Here is a 19,301-nt window from a genome sequence, read left to right as displayed (position 1 = left end):
TACTGGTGTATGTCTGGTTGGCGTTCACCATAAGGCACGTGGTGTCAGCGTGGTTGCTGCCTTAGTTGATTGAAGGTTCTAAGGAATCTTGTGAAAGAAGGAAATGAGTTATATCGTCCTAATGTACCGGGTCAGGGGAGAATGCTGCCTGTCTTGATTGGATTCGATTGGGGCTGATGGAGGAGCCATTTCAATTAAGTTTAGGTCATATATCATGAAGCTATCAATGCCCCACGAGGACACAACTTGAAAGTCAAAGCAAGAAGGGAAGGAGAAAAATCAGATGTGTGCACTTACAGCATAGCTAATGGTTAGTTGAAAGCTGCAGGTTTTGGCCAAACTTAGCTGGAGAGGCATTGCTCTTAGTTTAGAGATTTCCTTCTGACACCTGTGTGGTTGCACTATGCACTTCTGTGAATAGTGTTATTAAAACAAATAGAAAAGTGTTTATGTATGCATTATGCTGTGGCTACGATCTGGATTAAATTTTCATTGTGATTTTCTACGCCTGTGTGTGCGTGTGTGTGCAGGTGGTGTCTCAGACAGTGAGCATGGTGGATCTGTCCTGCTACAGTCTGGAAGCAGTGCCTGAATATCTGTTCTACAGTCAGGACATCACCCACCTGAACCTTCGACACAACTTCATGAGCCTACAGGGGCCCGGAGGCCTGCTCAACCTCCCCAGGTAATCGCACCACCTCACTCATCATAGCCCACCTCCCAGGAGACGTGCTGGATTGATGCTTAGGTTGTATTACTATGTGAAACAGCCAACTGTACCAACATATTAAAAAAATGAAATACACGAAACAAGAAAAGCTGAGATGTTTTTGAGTTTGTATGTTTTTTTTTATTGCAGTCACCCTCTAGGTGCTGAATGTCCTCCATGCTGTTCTCTTTGTTTAGGTTTTCCCAGCTGAAGAGCCTGAACTTGTCTCACAACCGACTGGGTGTGTTCCCAGAGTGTGTGTGTGAGATCCTCACCCTGACCGAGCTCAACCTCTCCTGCAATAATCTCCACATCGTCCCTGTGCAGATAGGCAACCTTCAAAGGTGTGACAGTATACATTCACTGCATACATACTGTATATTACACACAGTACATAAATATTAAGGTCAGTATGTAGATCTACAAACATTACCCACATAGCAGCTAATGAAAAATCACCAGCAAATTCCATAAGGGTTGAATCCTAAAGACACACACACAGTGAAATCCTGTACAAATTGCATCCGTGCCATCTTCAAAAGAGATCATGATTTTAAACATGAAACAAATAATGTAGTCACAAAGACGCCCCAAAGGTGCATTTGGCAAAAAGTTGAATATTATTATAATATAGTGATAATTTAACAAATTTACGTGATTTTTATATGGCTCACCCTTCAAAAAGTGGTCTCAGAACAACAAAACAGCTCCAGCTAAGAATGATATAATCTGTGCTTTATCAGGAATAAGGAAAGGAATGGGTTTGTTTCTGTAATATCAGATTTCTATCTTGATTATTGCTCTTTTAAAATATTATTATATTTTCTATTTCCGTGAAATTCATATGATTTTCTTTTATTCATCTTTCAGTTGATTAGGTGTTGGAGTCAGTGAAAGTTAAAATATTTGGTTATGCAATCGGATTAAGTCAGGAAGCTAAATCACTCAAATTTTTATTCTGTGTATCCACTTAGTGTCGGATGTTTTCCCACAGACAACGACTGTGAAGCAGATATTTTGACCACTCTTTGATGTAAAAGAAGGCAAAACATGACACGTTTTGATCTTTCATCCTTTAGCCTGCAGACGCTGTCCTTGGATGGAAACCACCTCAGCTCCCTGCCTGAGGAGCTGGGTGGCCTGTCCCAGCTCAACGGCCTGGGGCTCTCCTTCAACAACTTCTCTCACATCCCCGCTTTGCTGGAGAGACTGAGTGCGGTGGACAAGCTGGCCATGGCTGGGAACAGGGTGGAGACTCTGGAGTTGTGTACTCTGGCCAGAATGAGCCACCTGAAAAGCATCGACCTCCGGTAAGAAGCCAGCCAGAGAAACAAATGGCTCTCAGCCTCTGAATAGTGCGTGGTCTTCTTGTTTTCTTTCTTGACTCGTCCTTCTCTTCCTTCTCTGTCGGTCTCTCTCGTTTGTCATTGTGTGGATAATGTAGGGTCGATATGTGATCAGGAATAAAAAAGGGAGCCTCCATCACTGTCAGTCTTTCAGTTTACAGGTGGAGAATATTACTACACGTTTTTTTTTAGCATTGACAGAAAGATAAATGTCCCAACACAAACTCTTGTCTGAACCTCTATTCCCCACCCCTGATGTAAGCGTCACCTTTTTACATATTTATCTTTAGATGACAAGTTTGCTGAGCACTAATGTTTTCTTCTGCATCACCTCGTCTCACATCTACACTCACACCTGGAAGCTGCCCACAACTACAGTCATATGTTGTTGTTGGCTTGTTAGCAGCTCCACATGAACAGCTGGGTGCTAAGTGTCTTGCTCAAGGGAACCTCTGCGGTGGGTAATTAGGGAGGGGAAAGTTCCAGTCATTGATTTTCCTACCAGTCTCTGAGGATCAAACCAGCTTCCGCTGTTCCATCCACAGCCAGCTAATAATTCAACCCTAGGAGTTGAAGTTGTGGTTTGGCAATGGCGGGCCATATTTGTTAAGGGCAAGGTTCATCTGCAGTGGATTAGTGGGTTGGCAGCTCCGATAAAAGAGGAGTTGTTGTTTATTAACAGGATGAATGAGGTCAAGGAGAGTCTGGATCTCACAGTGGTACACAGTGGCTTTCCTGGCAGTCATAAACTCAGGACACGTTCTACTCCTTGTTAACTATATTCTGTAAGAGCTGTTTCAGGTAAAGTGCCAAATATGAAAAGGCAAATTTGAACAAAATTGTTAACAGAAGCTTCCCCTAGGGAAACAGAGGGAGGGTCAATGGATTTGCCCCGTCTTTAATCCAATAAACACAATATCTTTGACACCACTGATGGCCATCCTCTAACCCCGAAGGTTGGCGGTTCGATCCCAGCTTCCGCATGCCGGGTGTCCTTGGTCAAGACACTTAACCCTGAATTGCCTCTGATGGATCTTCCGACAGTGTCTGGATGTGTCTGAATGTGACGGTAGCGCTAAATAGCTGCGCTGTATGAATGTGTGTCTATGGGTGAATGTGACTTGTCCTGTAAAGCGCTATATATATATATATATATATATATATATATATATATATATATATATATATATATATAAATATAGTCCATTTACCGTTTTAGATTTGCAATCAAATAAACTTAATACTAACAATAGTTGAATCAACTGTGAGACTCCACAGTTTGCGCAGTGGACTTGCAGCGCTCAACATTTTGTTCGATGTCCCCTTAGCTTCCCGTCCGAAGGTTTTCGCCTCAGCTCCTTCGGTAATAACCAGTAATGTTTAAGCCCTTGTACTCTCTGGTAAATCCAGGCTGAATGGGCTGCGCTGGGTGAAGAGTGAGAGTCTCGAGGCAGTGAGCCAGGTGACCCAGCTGGACTTACGGGACAACTGCTTGGACACATTAGACCTGAGCTCCATCTGCAACCTGGAAACTCTGCACTGCCAGCGCAACCAGCTGGGAACACTAACGCTCAGCGGCTTCACACTGCGCATGCTTCATGCCGGCAGCAACCGTGAGTCAAGCAGAGCGTCAACTAGCTGCTGTTATTGCCGGACTGTCAGTTTGACTGTGTGTTCAGGCCTTACTCCCCAGTGATACGTGCATCCTATAAACACTCATAGGCACGGGACAGATGTTTGGCTGCTGATTGTGCCTTTAATCTGCCCACAGGCCTCACGACAGTCAACATCTATCCAGTCCCTAACCAGCTGACACACATGGAGCTATCACAGTGAGTTCTGGCCATAGTTTCTCATTTTGGAACATTTTTGAAGTTGCATTAACATATTTTAAAAATGTTTCTAGTCATAATAATTGCCTAAAAGGTGGTAAAGCCAAATCTGAGTGATAAATTGATAATCAACAAACTCTAAGAAGATATGTGTTCAACACTCTGTGGCTGTAGGCTTACTGTATAATTATGCAGAAAGTGCTACAGTATGTCAGGGCTCATTATGTATGTATCTGCCTTAAGCTGTTTTTCTGTTTGTGAACCAAATGCCAGGTCTAGGAAAGATCTGTACAATGTCCTTTTTCTAGTCATCTTCATGGAAATGATTGGCATTCTTAAGTAACGCCGGAAGAAATCAGTCGATTTAAAAAATCATGAAAATCATTCATCTGTACAATTAAAAGCAGAATGACAACTCTGCTCAGTTTGAGTGTGTGTGTGTGTGTGTGTGTGTGTGTGTGTGTGTGCGCGCGCGCGTGTGTGTTGAGACAGGAACCTTTTGGAGTACCTTCCGGACTGGGTGTGTGACTGCAGAAAAATTGAGATGCTGGACGTCACACACAACCTCCTGTCTGAGCTTCCTTCCAGGTTATTGTCCTTTTCTTTCACTAGTTCTGAAACCTTCCTGCTCAGACTTGATTTTTTTCATGTCGCAGCTGGCTGTTCTATGCAAAGATAGAAGATCAGCAGTCTCAGTACACGTGGACATGCTTTGTAACGGCTCACTCTTGTCGTGTTGTGTGATAAGGATTCACTGAGACAATAAATGGCTGTAACTCTGAGCTGGCTTTATTGCAGAACCACATACATACAAGTCAAGTTGTTTTCATCTCCGTCCACATAACATGTAGCGCTTCCACTCAAACATTTCCTGTTTCAGACCTTTCAATGTAAAAGTGTTCTGTAACACATCTAGAACACCACCACAACTCTAATGCCAATGCTCTTCATGAAACCCATTCAAAGATTTCCTCATGGAAGTGGAACCGTGGAAAGAACAAGGCACAGAAACAGCTGTTATCAGTCAAGTTCTGGAAGCAACATCTTCTGGTTGCAGCACTAAAACATGTCTAGCTCATAATTGCCACCATTTTTGCCAGCTTCCAATGGAGGCATTTGCATTTGAATGACATCAGAATAGCTTTTGTAAATGACATAATACTCCTCTCTCCACTGTACCCGCTCATGACTTCTGCGATACTTTCCGGAGAAAATAAAAAGCTGCTGTGTTGGTCTGTTTGTGTTGCCAAGCTGTAAAGGTCATTGATGGATTAGTTAGCATGTCTTGCCATGTCTGCCAACCCCTTCCCCAGCTTCACAAGGAGTCCAGTCTGCACAGGGAGAAGATGTTCTTTGGTTCTTTGTCTTTTGGTTGGGCTTTTCTTTTCTTCATTTAGTCCTTGTCCTAATCACGCTCTCTAATGTCTTGCCTGGCCTCCGACAGACTGCTCAACAGCTTGAGTTTGAGAAAGCTGCTGGCGGGGAACAATCGTTTGCAGAGAGTGCCTGACCTACTTGACCACGTCCCTCTGGAAGCCCTAGACCTCCAGCACAACAAGCTAGCTGAACTCCCGGAGAGTCTCTTTTACAAAGCCTTAAAGTGAGTCTCTCAACCCCCTTTTCTCTGTGCTTCCTTCCCCGTTCTGTCCTGATGTCTACTTATACTGTTACTGGAGTCTGTTATCGGCGGGTTCCTCTGCTTTGAAACTTTCCCTTGCAGTTTGTCTGTTGTAGCTGACAATTCATCGAGGCTGATTGTTTGGGGAATCAAGTATAGATTGTATACTACATCGCCAATGAAGAAAAAGATTGTTTGTATGTATGTTGGGATTGTGGTCAAGATCAACGGAGGAGATGAGATGGTAACTGGAGCTTCACTTGCGCTCCAATTTCCTGTGTGGTAAATCACTCAACACCCATTAGCAGCAAATGCTCTCAACTGTCTCTAATGCGGAGATGCAATGGCAGTAACTGCTTTGAGCATGATGGGTTTCCTGATATGCTTTCAAAGAGCTGCACAACTTGACTGATGGAAACTATATATATATGAATGGCTATAGAAACTACTGTTGGCTTGGCATATTCAAATTTGTGCAGAGTAGACACAGGCAAAGTCAAACAGTCGTGTAATGTTTAAGGGCTGCGGAGATATCATCGCACTGGCATTGTCATAGCCTGACTCTATTCTGAAACAACAGCTTGACATGGGCCAGCTTTATGGATGGATAAAAAATGGATGCATACAGGGTGGGAAACAAAGGGCAGTTGTTAGCACTGTTGCCTCAAAGCAGGAACATTCTGGATTTGAAGCTGCTGGCCAACCGGTGTTTGCATGTCCTTCCTGTGCCTGTTTGGGTTTTCTCCGGCTTCCTCCCACAGTCCAATAACATGCAGGAACTCTAAATTGCCTCTAAATCGAATGGTTGTCCGTCTCTATATGTCAGCCCTGTGATAGACCGTCGATCTGTCCAGGGCGTACCCCGCCTCTCACCGAGCCTGAGCTTGGATTGGCTCCAGCCCCCTTCCGTCCTCAAAAGATAACCAGTAAAGATAATAGATGGATTGATGGAAGATCACCAAATACATTTACATAAAAAAACGGGACTTAACTTCTCAATAAAACATGGTAAAACAAGTCACAAAAGGGTGGATACAGTCTTTTGATTAAATCCCTAATCTACTTATTCTTTTGTTATTATTTGTCTTTCCCCCACAGCCTAAAATTCTTAAATGCATCCGCCAATGCCCTGGAAAACATCCCTCCTAGCAGCCAATCAGAGGAGAGCCTCAGCACACTCCAGGAGCTCTACCTGACGGGGAACAACCTGAATGAGGACTGTGGTGCTCTGCTGGTTGGACACCAGAACCTGCGGGTCCTTCACATCGCCTACAACCGACTCCTCTCCTTTCCTGCCAGGTGTGTTACTTTTGCTCTCATGCCAGTCAGTGTGACCCCTTTTTTGCTTTAACTGCTCTTTTTATTGTGGGGTTTTTTATCCCTTTAATCATCAGGTGTTTCTTTTTTAATAATAAAAAGAACCATCATTTAACATTAGAGCTATTCACAGTGCCATATTGTTATATACTTAAAGGTTAGGATATTTATAATGTTTCACTCACTGTCCTCATTGCATGTCTTTAGTAAGTTGAGTAAACTGGAGCTGCTGGAGGAGCTAAACCTAAGTGGCAACAAGCTAAAGACGATCCCCTCCACTGTGTCCAGCTGTAAGCGACTACACACCCTCATAGCACACTCCAACCACATCACTGTCTTCCCAGAGATCCTCAACCTGCCTGAGATCAAGGTCAGACTTCTTCCGGTTTCATCGGCCTGACCATTGTGTGTGTGATTATGTTCTACAGCCTGTTTTTGCTCATGTGTCGTGTTTCTTTCTAGCTTGTAGATCTTAGCTGCAATGAGCTGACTGAGATCCAGCTGCCCGACTCGCTGCCTGCTACTCTGCAAGAGCTGGACCTAACAGGCAACAGCAGCCTGATGTTGGAACACAAAACGCTCAACCTTTTCAGGTGAGCGACAAAACCCCGACCCATTTAAAGAAGTTAAAGATAACTCACTGAAGTCAATCATAAAATACAAGCACCGACACTTTGGTTTCAGATTCTACAGTTGTATGGACACATACTTTATGTAACATATGTTGTGCACCATGCATGCATGCATGTTATACATCTACCTATACCTGTATGTCTTGTGCAGTGCCTTTCTCAAAATTTCTCCTCCTTTTTCTTAGTCACATCACCACCCTAAAATTAGACCAGAAATCTTCCATGACAGCAGGGGACTCACTGAGTGCCTCCACTCCATGGAACCATGGTTACGCAGAAATGAGCGGCCAAAGAAACAAGTAAGCACTGCTTTGGGATCCGCTGTGTTTTCTTTGTCTGATGGGGAACATAAAGAGCTTACAAGCTAAATGACCACACAATTGCTCAGTGTGTAAACAAATCTGTTTGACTTTCAGTGTCTTTCCGGAGACAGTCTTTCTGGTCTACACGAGTTGGGCAGGTCTTCTGTAAAACACATAGTCACACATGTATATATTTGTCTGTCAGGATGTTACTGTACAAGCACAGAGCAGGTGAGTCAATGTCTGAATCACTGGCTGGCACAGAGCACCGGCATCAGGGCGATCAATAGATCTTTTTTTAAGCGTAGGTGGTGCAGTGGGGCCTCATGATTCTGTGGATTGAATGCTTGTAAGGTTTTTTTAGGTGTTACTTTTGGGAGCCTGGTTGCATCTCCAGGATCATGGACACCACAGGGACCCAGACAGCAGTGTCTTTCATCAGCTGTCATCTCTTGCTGTTGTCCTTGTCCCCGAGGTGCAGCGTTGCAGGCTGCAGCCTGAAAGAGGTTTTACCTCTTTTTTCTAAATGCGGTTGTATTGTTTGGGACAGGTTGTGTGTGTCTCTGCTGACTGTCGACCAGTTCGGAGACGGTGTGGAAGCATGTTATGGGATCTTTGATGGCGACCGCAATGAGGAAGTGCCTCGGTTGCTGCAGTGCACCATGGGAGATGTGCTGTGTGAGGAGCTTCAGCACTCCAGTATCGACAATGTGTACATGTGCAACACTTTTCTCACCTCACACAGGTAAGACAGATTTCTTTTTTAATGTTGGTCTTCATTAAAACTTTGCAATTACTGCAGTGCTCGGGCTGTGTCTTTAAGTGTTTATCTGCAGCTTTGCTTGTCTTGGAATGGGACAGGAAACTGGGTATGGCTGGCCAGAAACTGGGTGCTTCTGCCTTGCTGTGCTACATTCACCATAAGCCTTCAGATCCAGGAGGCTACCTCAGCCTTACTGTGGCCAACGTGGGCACATGCCAGGCAGTGCTGTGCCGGGATGGCCGACCTGTACCTCTCTCTAAGGTCTTCAGCTTGGAGAACTGCACCGAGGAGATGGAGAGAGTGAAACTAAGTAAAGCCATCATCACCGAGGTAATGCACAGCTCGTATGTGGGGTTTCTGTTTACATTAAAGCCATTATGTAGAACTTTTGATCTTGTCCAGCTTCTTATTCCGAAGTGCATGTGCTGTGTTATGAAGCTATATATTCATCTGCAACTCATTTCTGTTTCATAGGACAACAAAGTGAGTGGAGTGACATGCTGCTCTCGCCTGCTGGGCTGCTCCTACCTGTCTCCCTGGGTGCTTCCAAAGCCCTGGGTGCACACTGAACCTCTCTGTTCCCAGGATGAGTTCTTGATCATGGGGAATCGAGCACTGTTCGAATGGGTCTCGTACCAGGAGGCCGTGTGCACCGTGCAGGTTGTGCGAGATCCACGTGCTGCTGCCAAGAAGCTGTGTTCGCTCGCTCAGAGTTATGGCTGCAAGGACAATATCGGGGCTGTGGTGGTGTCCCTGCATATCGGCGAGGACAGCTGTACCTGCGAGCCACCGGTCTCCACCACTGAACCCCGCGGTCCACCTCCTGCCCCTGTGCCTGTCCCCTTGACCCCAGGCCCCAGTGACCTGGCCACCCTTTCAACCAGCAGCGGTATTGTCTCTGAGTTCAGCAGTGAGACATCAGCCTCAGAGGTGGGCAGTGAGGCAGGGTCGACCGCCTCAGATGAGCACCAATCATCTGGCCTTGCATTCCGCCCCGAGAGACGCTGCAGCCTACACCCTGCCACTACACTGTGTGGGATCATGGTGCCCGGCTCAGCTGGCACAGGAGCCAACCCGGGGCTCTTCCAGCGTCAGCCCTCCTGTGCTACGTTCTCGAGTAACCAGTCGGACAATGGCTTGGACAGTGATGATGAAGCTCCACTTGAGGGTGTTATCTCCAATGGGAGCAAGTTAGAAGTGGAGGTTGACATTCACTGCTGTGCTTTCCAACTACGGTCAGGGTCCCATGAAAGCCGCAAAGACTTTGACCTCGAAAAGCGAAGCTCTGACTATCCCAATGGCAAAATGCGCAGACAGAACAGCGTCGTGGTTTCTGCTACGAACGGCTGCCTGCTGGCTGTATGTGGGAGAGAGATTGCTGACCTCAAGAAGTCTCCTTCCACATCTAGCTTGTTTGGCAAGAAGCTGTCCAACGGCTCTGTAGTAGCTCCCGAGGACAGTCATAATCTTATTGAAGTGGCCCTGGAGGCTCCGAAGAAAAAGTCTGGCTACTTCACTGCCCCGGCGCAGCAGGACCCCGAGGATCAGCTGATTGTGCCTCCAAGTCTGGAGCAGGAAGTCAGGGAGCAGTTAAGAGGCCAGAGCCCTCTCGGCTCCTCTGCACCATCCACAACACTCTCTTTAAAAGACCCCGTGTGGGATCATCCACACCCTCCGGCATTTCCCTCCAACATGGTTCCAGGTCCAGGCCCAGCCCCTATTTTACAACAGGAAGTCTACGATACTGCACTCTAGAGTTGGGGACACAGCCAAGCGGCATGTGGCTGCAATTCTGTGATCGTGCCATTCCATGGAGGAAGAAGAGATATTTCTCACACGTGGGATATTCCAATTCAAGTTGCCATTCAGATCTTTTGCGAGGACATGACAAACATATGGGACCTTAACTATCATCATCAGTGATGTGGCACCATTAAGTCAAGGTAACGGACAAATGGTCTGTGAGTCTCAAAGAAAACGGGGTTGACCAAGTTCCTAGTTCACAACGTGATGTTGTGAAAAGGATGGCGGGTTGACCTGACCTGACATGGGATACCTCATGTGTTCAAACAAGTCAGCAACATTTCCCTTTATTTGGAATATCAAGCAATCTAGAGGCTGTGAAAGGGACGATGTTAAGTGAGGTCAAATCTCCTCTCTGGGGCTCTGTGGTCCATCAGGTCCTGGAGAGTAGCCCTGCGACTGAAACTTGAAAAAGTGCCTACGATCCAGCCTAGAGCTCCCCCACGTCCAGGCTGTGTTTCGGGTTTGTGAGTGTTAGTTGAATTTGGAGGAGGGACAGTGTCTCCAAGAGACCAGCACTGGCATAGCTTATGCTCTCCTCCTCTTCCTGTAGCTTACAAAGGAAAAGAGATATGTAGACATGCGTGTGAGGCATTTTCTACTTAGAAGATGTAAAGACAAAATAACTTCATTTACTTGGCCAAAAAACATAGTGGTTATGTTTTATTTTTAACAATCCCAGAAAATATGTATAGAATCTATATCTAAGTTTGATCTATATAAGGATAATTTATTCCATACACACACACGCATAATTAGCTTCCAGCTGATGTAGTGTGCTTGAGCTTCTGACATAAAAAATTTAAAAGGTGTTGCTGTTTGGAGCAATGCATTTTGAATAGCTGACAAATATAATATCAAAGTCATTCAACTGTACAGAGCCGATGTTTCAGATTCAAAAATTCTTATCACAGTATAATCTGTGCATGAGCACACAATCACCTTTTAAGTGACGGGGAAATAAAAGTTAAAGTTGTAATTTCAACAACTCAAAACCATATCATAGAAAGACTAACAGAAGAAAGACAAATAATTAAATAAAATGGGTTAAATTTGACTAATACTAAAAGATAAATAAAAAAAACAAATAAACAATAAACTAAGATGAATCAAAATAAAAGCATTAGCATGACATTATGTCTGAAATTAACTTTACCACTCTTGGATGAGTGGACTCTAATCCTCAAAAGATGAGTGTTTAAATAGTGTCCTTGTTTAATTTCAGTCATTTCTACAAAACCAGTCGAGGCACAAAAGTGAATGACTACTTGTTCTGTCATGAAATGAAAGATAAATACAGACTTTGAATCTATAGGTGATGAAATATCTCCAATGGTACTAAAATTGTACATTCTAGTATTTATATTCACACCTCGGAGGCTGCTACCCTTTGAAATTTGTAAACATCCATCCATGTCCCTGACGAGTTGACATTTTTACTTATCATCTCAAATCTTTCTTTTTTTTAACCTTACTGTACCTTTAACACACCAGCAACTCAACCACAGGATTTTCAGGGTGTGTTATTTTGTCCCATTACAAACAGAACTCAAAGTGTTTTGTCTTCATCTGACAGAGTTTGGGGCCGATCCTCCAGTTCTAGACGCAAGTGCACAATGTCGGGATTATAGAAGCAAATTAGACACTTTCTGTAATTTGATATGGCTTCTGTTTTTCTACTCACATATAGTGGATTTATCCTTATTCCTGATCAGGAGGAGACAAACATTTTTTTAAAGACATTTTTGGGGAATTTGAAAGCCTTTATTGATGGGACAGCTGTTAGTACGAAAGGGTGAGAGGGCGAGGGGCCTGGGTCGGAAACCGAACCCCGGGCTTTAGTAGGAGGACCTGGGATTCACCTCACAGGTCAAAACTATCAATAAAAAGATATTACCAGTGCAACAGCTCTATTAGTTAGTGTTATGAGAAAGCACTGATATGATCTGTTTTCTCCATTTAGTCACATACAGTGTGTTCCCTGATGTTTTCTTGAACCGTGTTGGACCAATCATATTCATCTCTGTTGAAAGTAGGTTGTCGAAAACTCTACTGTTTAAATTATCCGTTGAATATTATGCAAACCTCAGTTTGCCCATTCCCAGACCTCCCCACCGTGTGCCAAAAGAGAAGTCAGCTCCGCTGGCTGGGCTGCTGTGGTCGTGAGAAGGCCAAAGTTGGATAATTGCTCATGTCAATTGTTACGACATCAGATGTATGTTTTTTTTAGTTTTGCACTCCCAAGTTGGGGGCAGTTGTGGCAGTCCACAGCTGATGCACACAGGACCCTTCAGTGTTCCCTTTAAGCTCTTGACTAACACTGCTCAGTATTTTGAAAAGGAGGAGCCCTTTTTTTTCATCCACTCGTGTTCTGTTTGTGACCGAGGTCTTCGGCTCTGGGGACGTTGTTCATTAAAGCAAACCCCTCTGTTTTTTTCGTTTTTTTTCTTTTTGCTCCACAGGAATGAGTGATAAGTTGCTGATGAAGCCTTAATCAATGTTTGAGTCAGAATCTTTTGTTGTTATTTCTCTCGAAAGGAATCAACACTGTTAAAAGCACTTTGTACATAAAAAAGAAATTGTGATTTTCATAGTTAAGTATATTTGAGTTTAATATATGAGATATTGATCAACTATAGTGTGCTGGGATTATTGTGGCTTCCCTCAGCCCAACATATCACCTCTTGTCTAAGAATACATAGCCAATGGAAATGATAATGATGTAAAGTGACATGATAACTAATTTACCACAGTCACTTCTTTTTTGTTCTTGATATGAACAAACATTTCCCATTTTATTACATATGTTTTTGTTTTTGCTTCATCTAAAAAAAAGTGTTGACCCTATGTTTAAATGTTCAACATCAGAACCATAAACAGCAGTGTTATTAATAAAACTAACACTATCTGCCAACAGTAATCGGACTCTATCAAAAATTAATTATTGGGTCGCCTCTTTGCTCAAAATGAGGACATACCGGTACGATTAGCATTATTGATATCCCGTACTGATGTCTGGTTAGAACATTGTGCTAAGTGATAACTAATACATGAAAACAGTTTTTGAAATCTCTCCTTAATAATGTAATAATACATGATTTAATGAAAACAGTAGTGTAAGACAATAAGTTCACATTTAAGTTCTGTTAGTGTCCTTATTATTTAAAAATTTCAGGCACTTGTTTCAACTGATGTTTTTCTTTTTTTCTAAAATGATTATTGACTGGAAATCATTTATTTCCCGTCACTTTGTTGATCAGACGGTTCAGTGTCTGAGATGCCTAACACCTGGGACTCTATGTGGTTCTGACTGTTGCCTTTCACTCACACATGGTACCCGGCATCTGGACCAATGGCAGTGAAGCACAGGTGGGGCCCCTGCAGGTGTACCGGCCACAGGAGGAGCTAGAAAAGCTGTTAGACAATTGATTGTGAATAATATTAGTGCACATCTGAAACACGATGGGACACTGAGCTATTGAGTGACTTTGGAGAGGAGAGATTGAACTTTCCTCAAGGTTTCATACAACATTGATGTTGGGAATTTCCCTCGTACAAATATGCAAAGTGTATATAAATATACGTTATATCAGAGTTTCATTTTTCATCACCTAAATCTATAAAAAAAAAAACTTCATTTTTTTCAATGTCTGAAAATAAATATTGACTGATGTTTGTATGATGTATGTACTTTGAAATGTGTGTTTAAGTTGCATTGCTCTTTCGTTACTGCGTGAGTGTGTCTTTCCTTTTGCTTTTGCGGCGTATGGTTTTATTATTCTGGGCCGAGTTTTGCCAAGTCAGGCGTTGACTGTACTGCACATTTAGTGCTCCTCTAAACCACCTGGGTCAGTTTTTTATACAGCGGTACGTTCAGTGTTCATTCATTCTGTCTGTTTCCTGGTTAACACCATATATTCACCTACTGTCCAATATACGTTTCCAACATGAAACATATTTCATATAACGAACCATTAGGATACTTATCAGTGTGCATGTACATATGCCAACTGTGTGCGTACAGTAGACACAGGAAGAGGGAGCACAGGGTTCTGTGCATTGAATTAAAATATTCCCTTTAATTCTTGAGGTGGTCCAGTAGTATAATGCCCACAACCCCCTTCCTGCACCAAAATGGAGGGTATGTGCTTTTGAGTAGGCTACATCGTCTGTCTGTTTTTTTTAACTGCTGGTCATTTAATAACTGTAAAGGATAATTTCCTCTCTGCACAACTTAACAAGCTCCGACTACCGTATGTCACAAAATGTCTTTGTGTGTGTGTGTGTGTGTGTGTGTTTGTGTCAAATGAAGCTTAAGTGCACACGTACAGTAAGTGTATGCATGCTCGTGTGAACATTGGATTGACTCTAATTCTGCGTGAATATATGGTGAATGAATCCGATTGAAGATGCTCCGGTTGTGTTAATGTGTGACCAAAGTAGCCATTGTTTAATTTCACGGTTTCACTTCTGTACATTATTTTCTAGAAATGCTTGAATATTTTTTTCACAATACCAAGAAGCCGATGTTTATTTTTGTACCTCATTGTTTCGCGGAGAATCTATATTTCCCACTCCACTGCAGAATTTGAACTGACTGGGATTCTATGGAAAATTGTCTCTCATCATGGTACTTTATTTGAAGGTACTCATTATAACTGTATTAACTGTTGGAAGCATGCCCTAAATATAAGTCAACATACAAGAATGAATACAAATGTGATTTATTTGTACTAATTGGAGCATATCTCATATTTTCGGGTTTGTACTGCTAAAATTAGGGACTCTGTTTAATGATTACCAGATTTATTATTGAGGAGAAGGACTAACAATGCACACTTTTACTGTTTGTCAGACAGAACTGTACTCCCTTGAACCTTGAGAGTGGAAGGTAGACGTGATATTATTTGAAATGCTGCTATCTTTAGTTTTGAGCAGACAAGCTGTTTTTAAATTAACTTTAAGCCAAGTAGCAATAAAACTTTTTACTGTGATTTTTTTTGTCCAGTGTCCATTTTGCTCACCATTTCATGATGATTTCATGCCAATAAATATGATCAAGTTACTGTTTTTGGTCAGTATAACATTTTCATAATCATAAGTCTATCTTTTTGTCATTTATTTGGGGGGAAAAGTGAACAATAATAGGAAATAATATTTGCCCTGGTTTCTATTGATGTTTACACATTCAGTTTGCAAAAATGCTCAGAAAACAGTTAAGAAAATGAATCAGAGGAAATGGAGAAAGAGAGAACACTTGCTGTGGAAATGTCTACAATGAAATCATGAGTAAATTCCTGATCTGCCATCTATTGGCAAAGTTTAGAATGACATCTCCAGTACCAATGGTTGAGAAATTGTGAAGAAAAAGTCTGTTTAAATATGACAAGACACTTGTTATTATTATTTTTTTTCTCCTGCTTTCAAGTTGATTAGGAAAATGGAAAGATATTGTCATGTATTCCTCAGTAATACTGTGGATATTTGTTGTTACTTTTAAATACACAAACTAAGACAAAGTAAGAAATCGCAAATCATAGGACAAAGGTCAAAGCAGACTGCTGCCTGTGTCTCCTCTGATGCAGAAAAGACATTTTAACTGATAACTGGACATTTGCCAGGATTAATGATCAACAGACTGCGCTGAGATCCACGGACTGCACAATAATTTAGGGGTGGGTCAAGTTATTTTACCTAAGAGATGTAGGCCTGTTGCTCAGGCAAAGGCTGATATAACGACACTGACTTTTCTAGAAGGAATGAAAGGACATTATAATGGGTTGATTTTTTTTGCCAGATAAACGCTTTTGTGTTTTTTCTCCAAAAATATCATGAGAAATGACAAGTAAATAATAAAATGCCATTAGAGTAGTTTATTAGAACACATTTACACAAAATGTAAGAGACACGGAAACAGGTATGTAAACTGGAGGAGAGGTAATAATAAAGTATTCTCCAATATCAAATGTAAAGAAAAAAATCCATCACAGTATAAAAAGAGATTTTTTTAAAAATGCTGATACTAACCACATACATCAAGAGTAAAAAAAAACAATGAGACCTACTTAAAAAAAAACCTTAAATGTTTCTTCTCACAGGGATTTCTACTCATCCCACCGTTGCCATATGTCGAGGAGAAAAGGCAGCTTAAAAATTATTGTCCTCACTTATCCTTTGCCCTTTTAGCTCCCGCACTGACCTGAAGGCTCTGACAGCTAACACCGTACCGGAGATGAAAACAAACACCCCCATCACCCCAAAGAGCCCTCCTGCGATATCCGCACCATGGAGCTGGCAGTCAAAGCCCTTGTGCCCTTTGCTCTTGTACATCTGCTCTCTCTCGTCGCAGATGGGATTATTGTAGGTTTCCTGCAGCTTAATGAAGTAGAAGGCCAGGGCGGGGATGTAACCCAGGCCAATCAGGAAGTTCAGCAGAGCCTCCCCCAGCAGCACAGGGGGCCAGCGGTAAGGGACTCTGAAAATCCCCAGGGCGAGCATGACACAGGCGTACGTCATTAAAAGCCCACCGCAGGCCATCGTGAAGACGTACGGCGGCCGCTTGAGCTGATGGAAAAGCCTGTCCAGCTCCTTCACCCTGTCTGCGTCAGCTCCAGTGAAGGCGTTGGCGCCGCCAAAGTGATAATAGTAGACTCCGCCAAGGCTGGCCAGGTCACGGTAACCCCCGTTGTTGCTGTAAGGCACTCCGGCACAGATGACGAGGAGCAGATTCACAAACAGTTCCATAAGCTGACACAGACCTGGGAGACACGGGATAAACACAACAGCGATGTGAATGTTGAGCTGAAATGATGTATCAATTTTTTCAAGGAAGAATGCCATATTCCTATGAGTAGATTTGCTGCTTTTCTTTGTCTTACATGATGACAGGTATAACTAAGGGCCCATAGAAAACAAGACTTTCCGCTGTTCTCTGATATTCTATATACAATAAAATATAAAATATATATTTACTGAGAAAATGATTATTAAAATCACTGTTCCCGTTCCAAAGTAGTAGTATGGTCCATTATATTATGGTATATTATGACATGGAAATGTTTGACTGTGTTCTGTTAACAAGCAGTGGTTCTCACGGACTGAACTCGTGTTAAATAAAAATTGCACCAATCTGATATGGGACATTTCATAAGTAAAATAATAAATGTAAAAAAAAATGTGCATTAAATCTAATAATGTTAAATAGATTTAGGGCCCATCCTGTTTGTTAAGAGGAAATGAACTGACAAGCATGATCTTTGAATATAATGAATATACTTGCCTCTGCTGGTCAAGATGTATCTAAGGTTGTAAAGAGCTTGTCTGTGCTGCTGCTCATAATTGTCCCCTTCAGAGTAAAGCACTGGTGTGTCTCTGGACCTACAAACACAACACAGTTTACAGAGTGGGATAAATGTATTCTTTCTCTGCAAAACAATTCATTTCACATCATCGAAGAATATACTGCACAGCCCTGTCACGGGTGGTCTTCACTTTGTGTGGGAGGACATGTTTACAGACAGCGTGAGGTCCCTTACAGTCTGGAGAGTCCTTCGTGGTGGTGGTTGTTGTCTCTGTGAGCCGGTGGCTCGTTGTCAGTTGTCAAGTCCCTGTGTCTGTCATGTTTGGCCCTCCTGTCACCGGCAGGGCCTCTCTCGCCCACGTCTCTTGGCTTCTGGTTGCGACCTCTGTCATCGTACGGAGAGGGGTCTCCATAGTATGCAGAGTCCCTCTCCCTGCTGTACTCTGCATACACGTCACTCCTGTGGTGGTGTCTTGCCCTCTCTGGCATCTCTCTGCCAGCAAAAGAAGATTGTGGAGACAAAATCCTCTTAAAGACTAATAAATAAAGTGGATGGTCGGCTTGTGTCTGTGTTGCTGCCACTGTGGACAGTAAAGATGCATTAAGGATTAATTGATGGTGATTGATGGCAGGGTGAAGGTAAAGGTCGAATGGCAGAGGGTTTTTTTTTTACTTAATCAAGTGGCTTGAAGAGGAAACGGTGATGATTCTGGGGCCAACACACACAACAACAACGAATCCGAGAACATAAAGTCAGAAAATCAAACAGGTATTTGCGTAATTACCCAAAAGACTTTCGTTCAACCGCCTCCCAATTCAAAGAAACTCTCTCTCCTTCCGCGTCGCGAGGTTCATCCGTGCGTTTCAATGTTATTGTGTTCTTCGACAAAACAACAATCCACCTTTCCAAACTTCCTGTTTGAAATTTCCTTCCCCCGTCACTCACCTGTGCAGTGCCCCGCCCACTCATTTCTGTGCCAAAAAAACATTCTACCACTTCCACAGCTTCTTGTTCCAAAGGTATAGCGTCATACCTTTTGTTGGATGTAGAAATTAAGTTTATGTATTGCACTTTATTTTATATTGTTTATGGCAGAATAAAGCCGGTCAACAACATATAAATAAAAATAAATATTCTGGTCATTTTATATTCAAATATAACAGGACTATAACTACGAGTTTCACTAAAATGTCAATAAAAAACGGGAAATGTTTCAATTTTTTCTTAATTTCATGTCATGCTCAACTTCCATAAACAAAAAAATTGCGATTCATGCCTTAACCCGGACGTGAACGTACATAGCGCACGCGGTCATGCCAATGAATCTCGCAGTAAAATTCCTCTCACCGTTTCCGGCAAGGCATATACATTTCAAAATAAATGTCCCTTTGAAGTGTCGCTTGCTCATTCAGCTGTCTGTTATTCATCAGTTTCTCTGATACAATTCAAGGCAGAGGAAGATAATGGACTTCCCATTTCAAGGAAAGAGCTCAAACCAAATGACAGAAGCTGCAATATATTAACCCAGCAATACTGCATGTAATTTAAATTATCACTGAATATGGCAGATTTTCTTTCCTGTCCCTTCAGTTCATTTGCTGCAAGGCTGGATATACAGCCATAGGAAACAACTGACCCAGGTCAGAAAAGTATGGACCCAAATGCACTGGGCTAACTG

At 42.6% G+C, this 19,301-nt stretch overlaps 2 protein-coding genes across 5 annotated transcripts in view; one reads left to right on the top strand and one right to left on the bottom strand.

Annotated features, from left to right (window-relative positions):
• Positions 1–15,412, top strand: part of phlpp2 (PH domain and leucine rich repeat protein phosphatase 2) — a 32,164-nt gene extending 16,752 nt beyond the window's left edge. For all 4 annotated transcript variants that reach the window (XM_035628382.2, XM_035628383.2, XM_035628381.2 and 1 more), the window contains 14 exons: positions 531–685; positions 907–1,053; positions 1,789–2,019; positions 3,466–3,668; positions 3,827–3,887; positions 4,380–4,475; positions 5,332–5,487; positions 6,604–6,804; positions 7,030–7,192; positions 7,285–7,415; positions 7,640–7,753; positions 8,307–8,501; positions 8,618–8,849; positions 8,994–15,412. In XM_035628382.2, the coding sequence (XP_035484275.1) occupies positions 531–685; positions 907–1,053; positions 1,789–2,019; positions 3,466–3,668; positions 3,827–3,887; positions 4,380–4,475; positions 5,332–5,487; positions 6,604–6,804; positions 7,030–7,192; positions 7,285–7,415; positions 7,640–7,753; positions 8,307–8,501; positions 8,618–8,849; positions 8,994–10,274 (3,366 nt within the window). In that variant the 3' untranslated portion in view covers positions 10,275–15,412. The remainder of the gene's footprint in view (positions 1–530; positions 686–906; positions 1,054–1,788; positions 2,020–3,465; positions 3,669–3,826; positions 3,888–4,379; positions 4,476–5,331; positions 5,488–6,603; positions 6,805–7,029; positions 7,193–7,284; positions 7,416–7,639; positions 7,754–8,306; positions 8,502–8,617; positions 8,850–8,993) is intronic.
• A 768-nt stretch (positions 15,413–16,180) lies between these two features.
• marveld3 (MARVEL domain containing 3) lies at positions 16,181–18,851 on the bottom strand. Its single transcript, XM_035627830.2, has 4 exons — positions 18,408–18,851; positions 17,858–18,115; positions 17,602–17,699; positions 16,181–17,080 (listed from the first exon to the last, which is right to left on the bottom strand). Exons 1-4 carry the CDS (start codon positions 18,590–18,592, stop codon positions 16,470–16,472), a joined length of 1,152 nt encoding a protein of 383 aa, XP_035483723.2. The 5' UTR covers positions 18,593–18,851; the 3' UTR covers positions 16,181–16,469.
• Between the last annotated feature and the right edge of the window lie 450 nt (positions 18,852–19,301).

This window comes from Scophthalmus maximus, chromosome 4 (assembly GCF_022379125.1).
Source record: "Scophthalmus maximus strain ysfricsl-2021 chromosome 4, ASM2237912v1, whole genome shotgun sequence".
Lineage (NCBI taxonomy): Eukaryota > Metazoa > Chordata > Actinopteri > Pleuronectiformes > Scophthalmidae > Scophthalmus > Scophthalmus maximus.
Note: the sequence above shows the minus strand (reverse complement) of the source record. Positions and strands in the feature narration are given on the sequence as shown.

Excerpts from the sequence above, each read along its gene's own strand:
- marveld3 (XM_035627830.2), bottom strand. The coding sequence starts at position 18,592 with ATGAGTGGGCGGGGCACTGCACAGGTGAGTGACGGGGGAAGGAAATTT. Across the intron at positions 18,116-18,407 it reads GTTGAACGAAAGTCTTTTGG|AGAGATGCCAGAGAGGGCAA; the intron begins GTAATTACGCAA and ends TTTTGCTGGCAG. Across the intron at positions 17,081-17,601 it reads ATACATCTTGACCAGCAGAG|GTCTGTGTCAGCTTATGGAA; the intron begins GCAAGTATATTC and ends CGTGTCTCCCAG.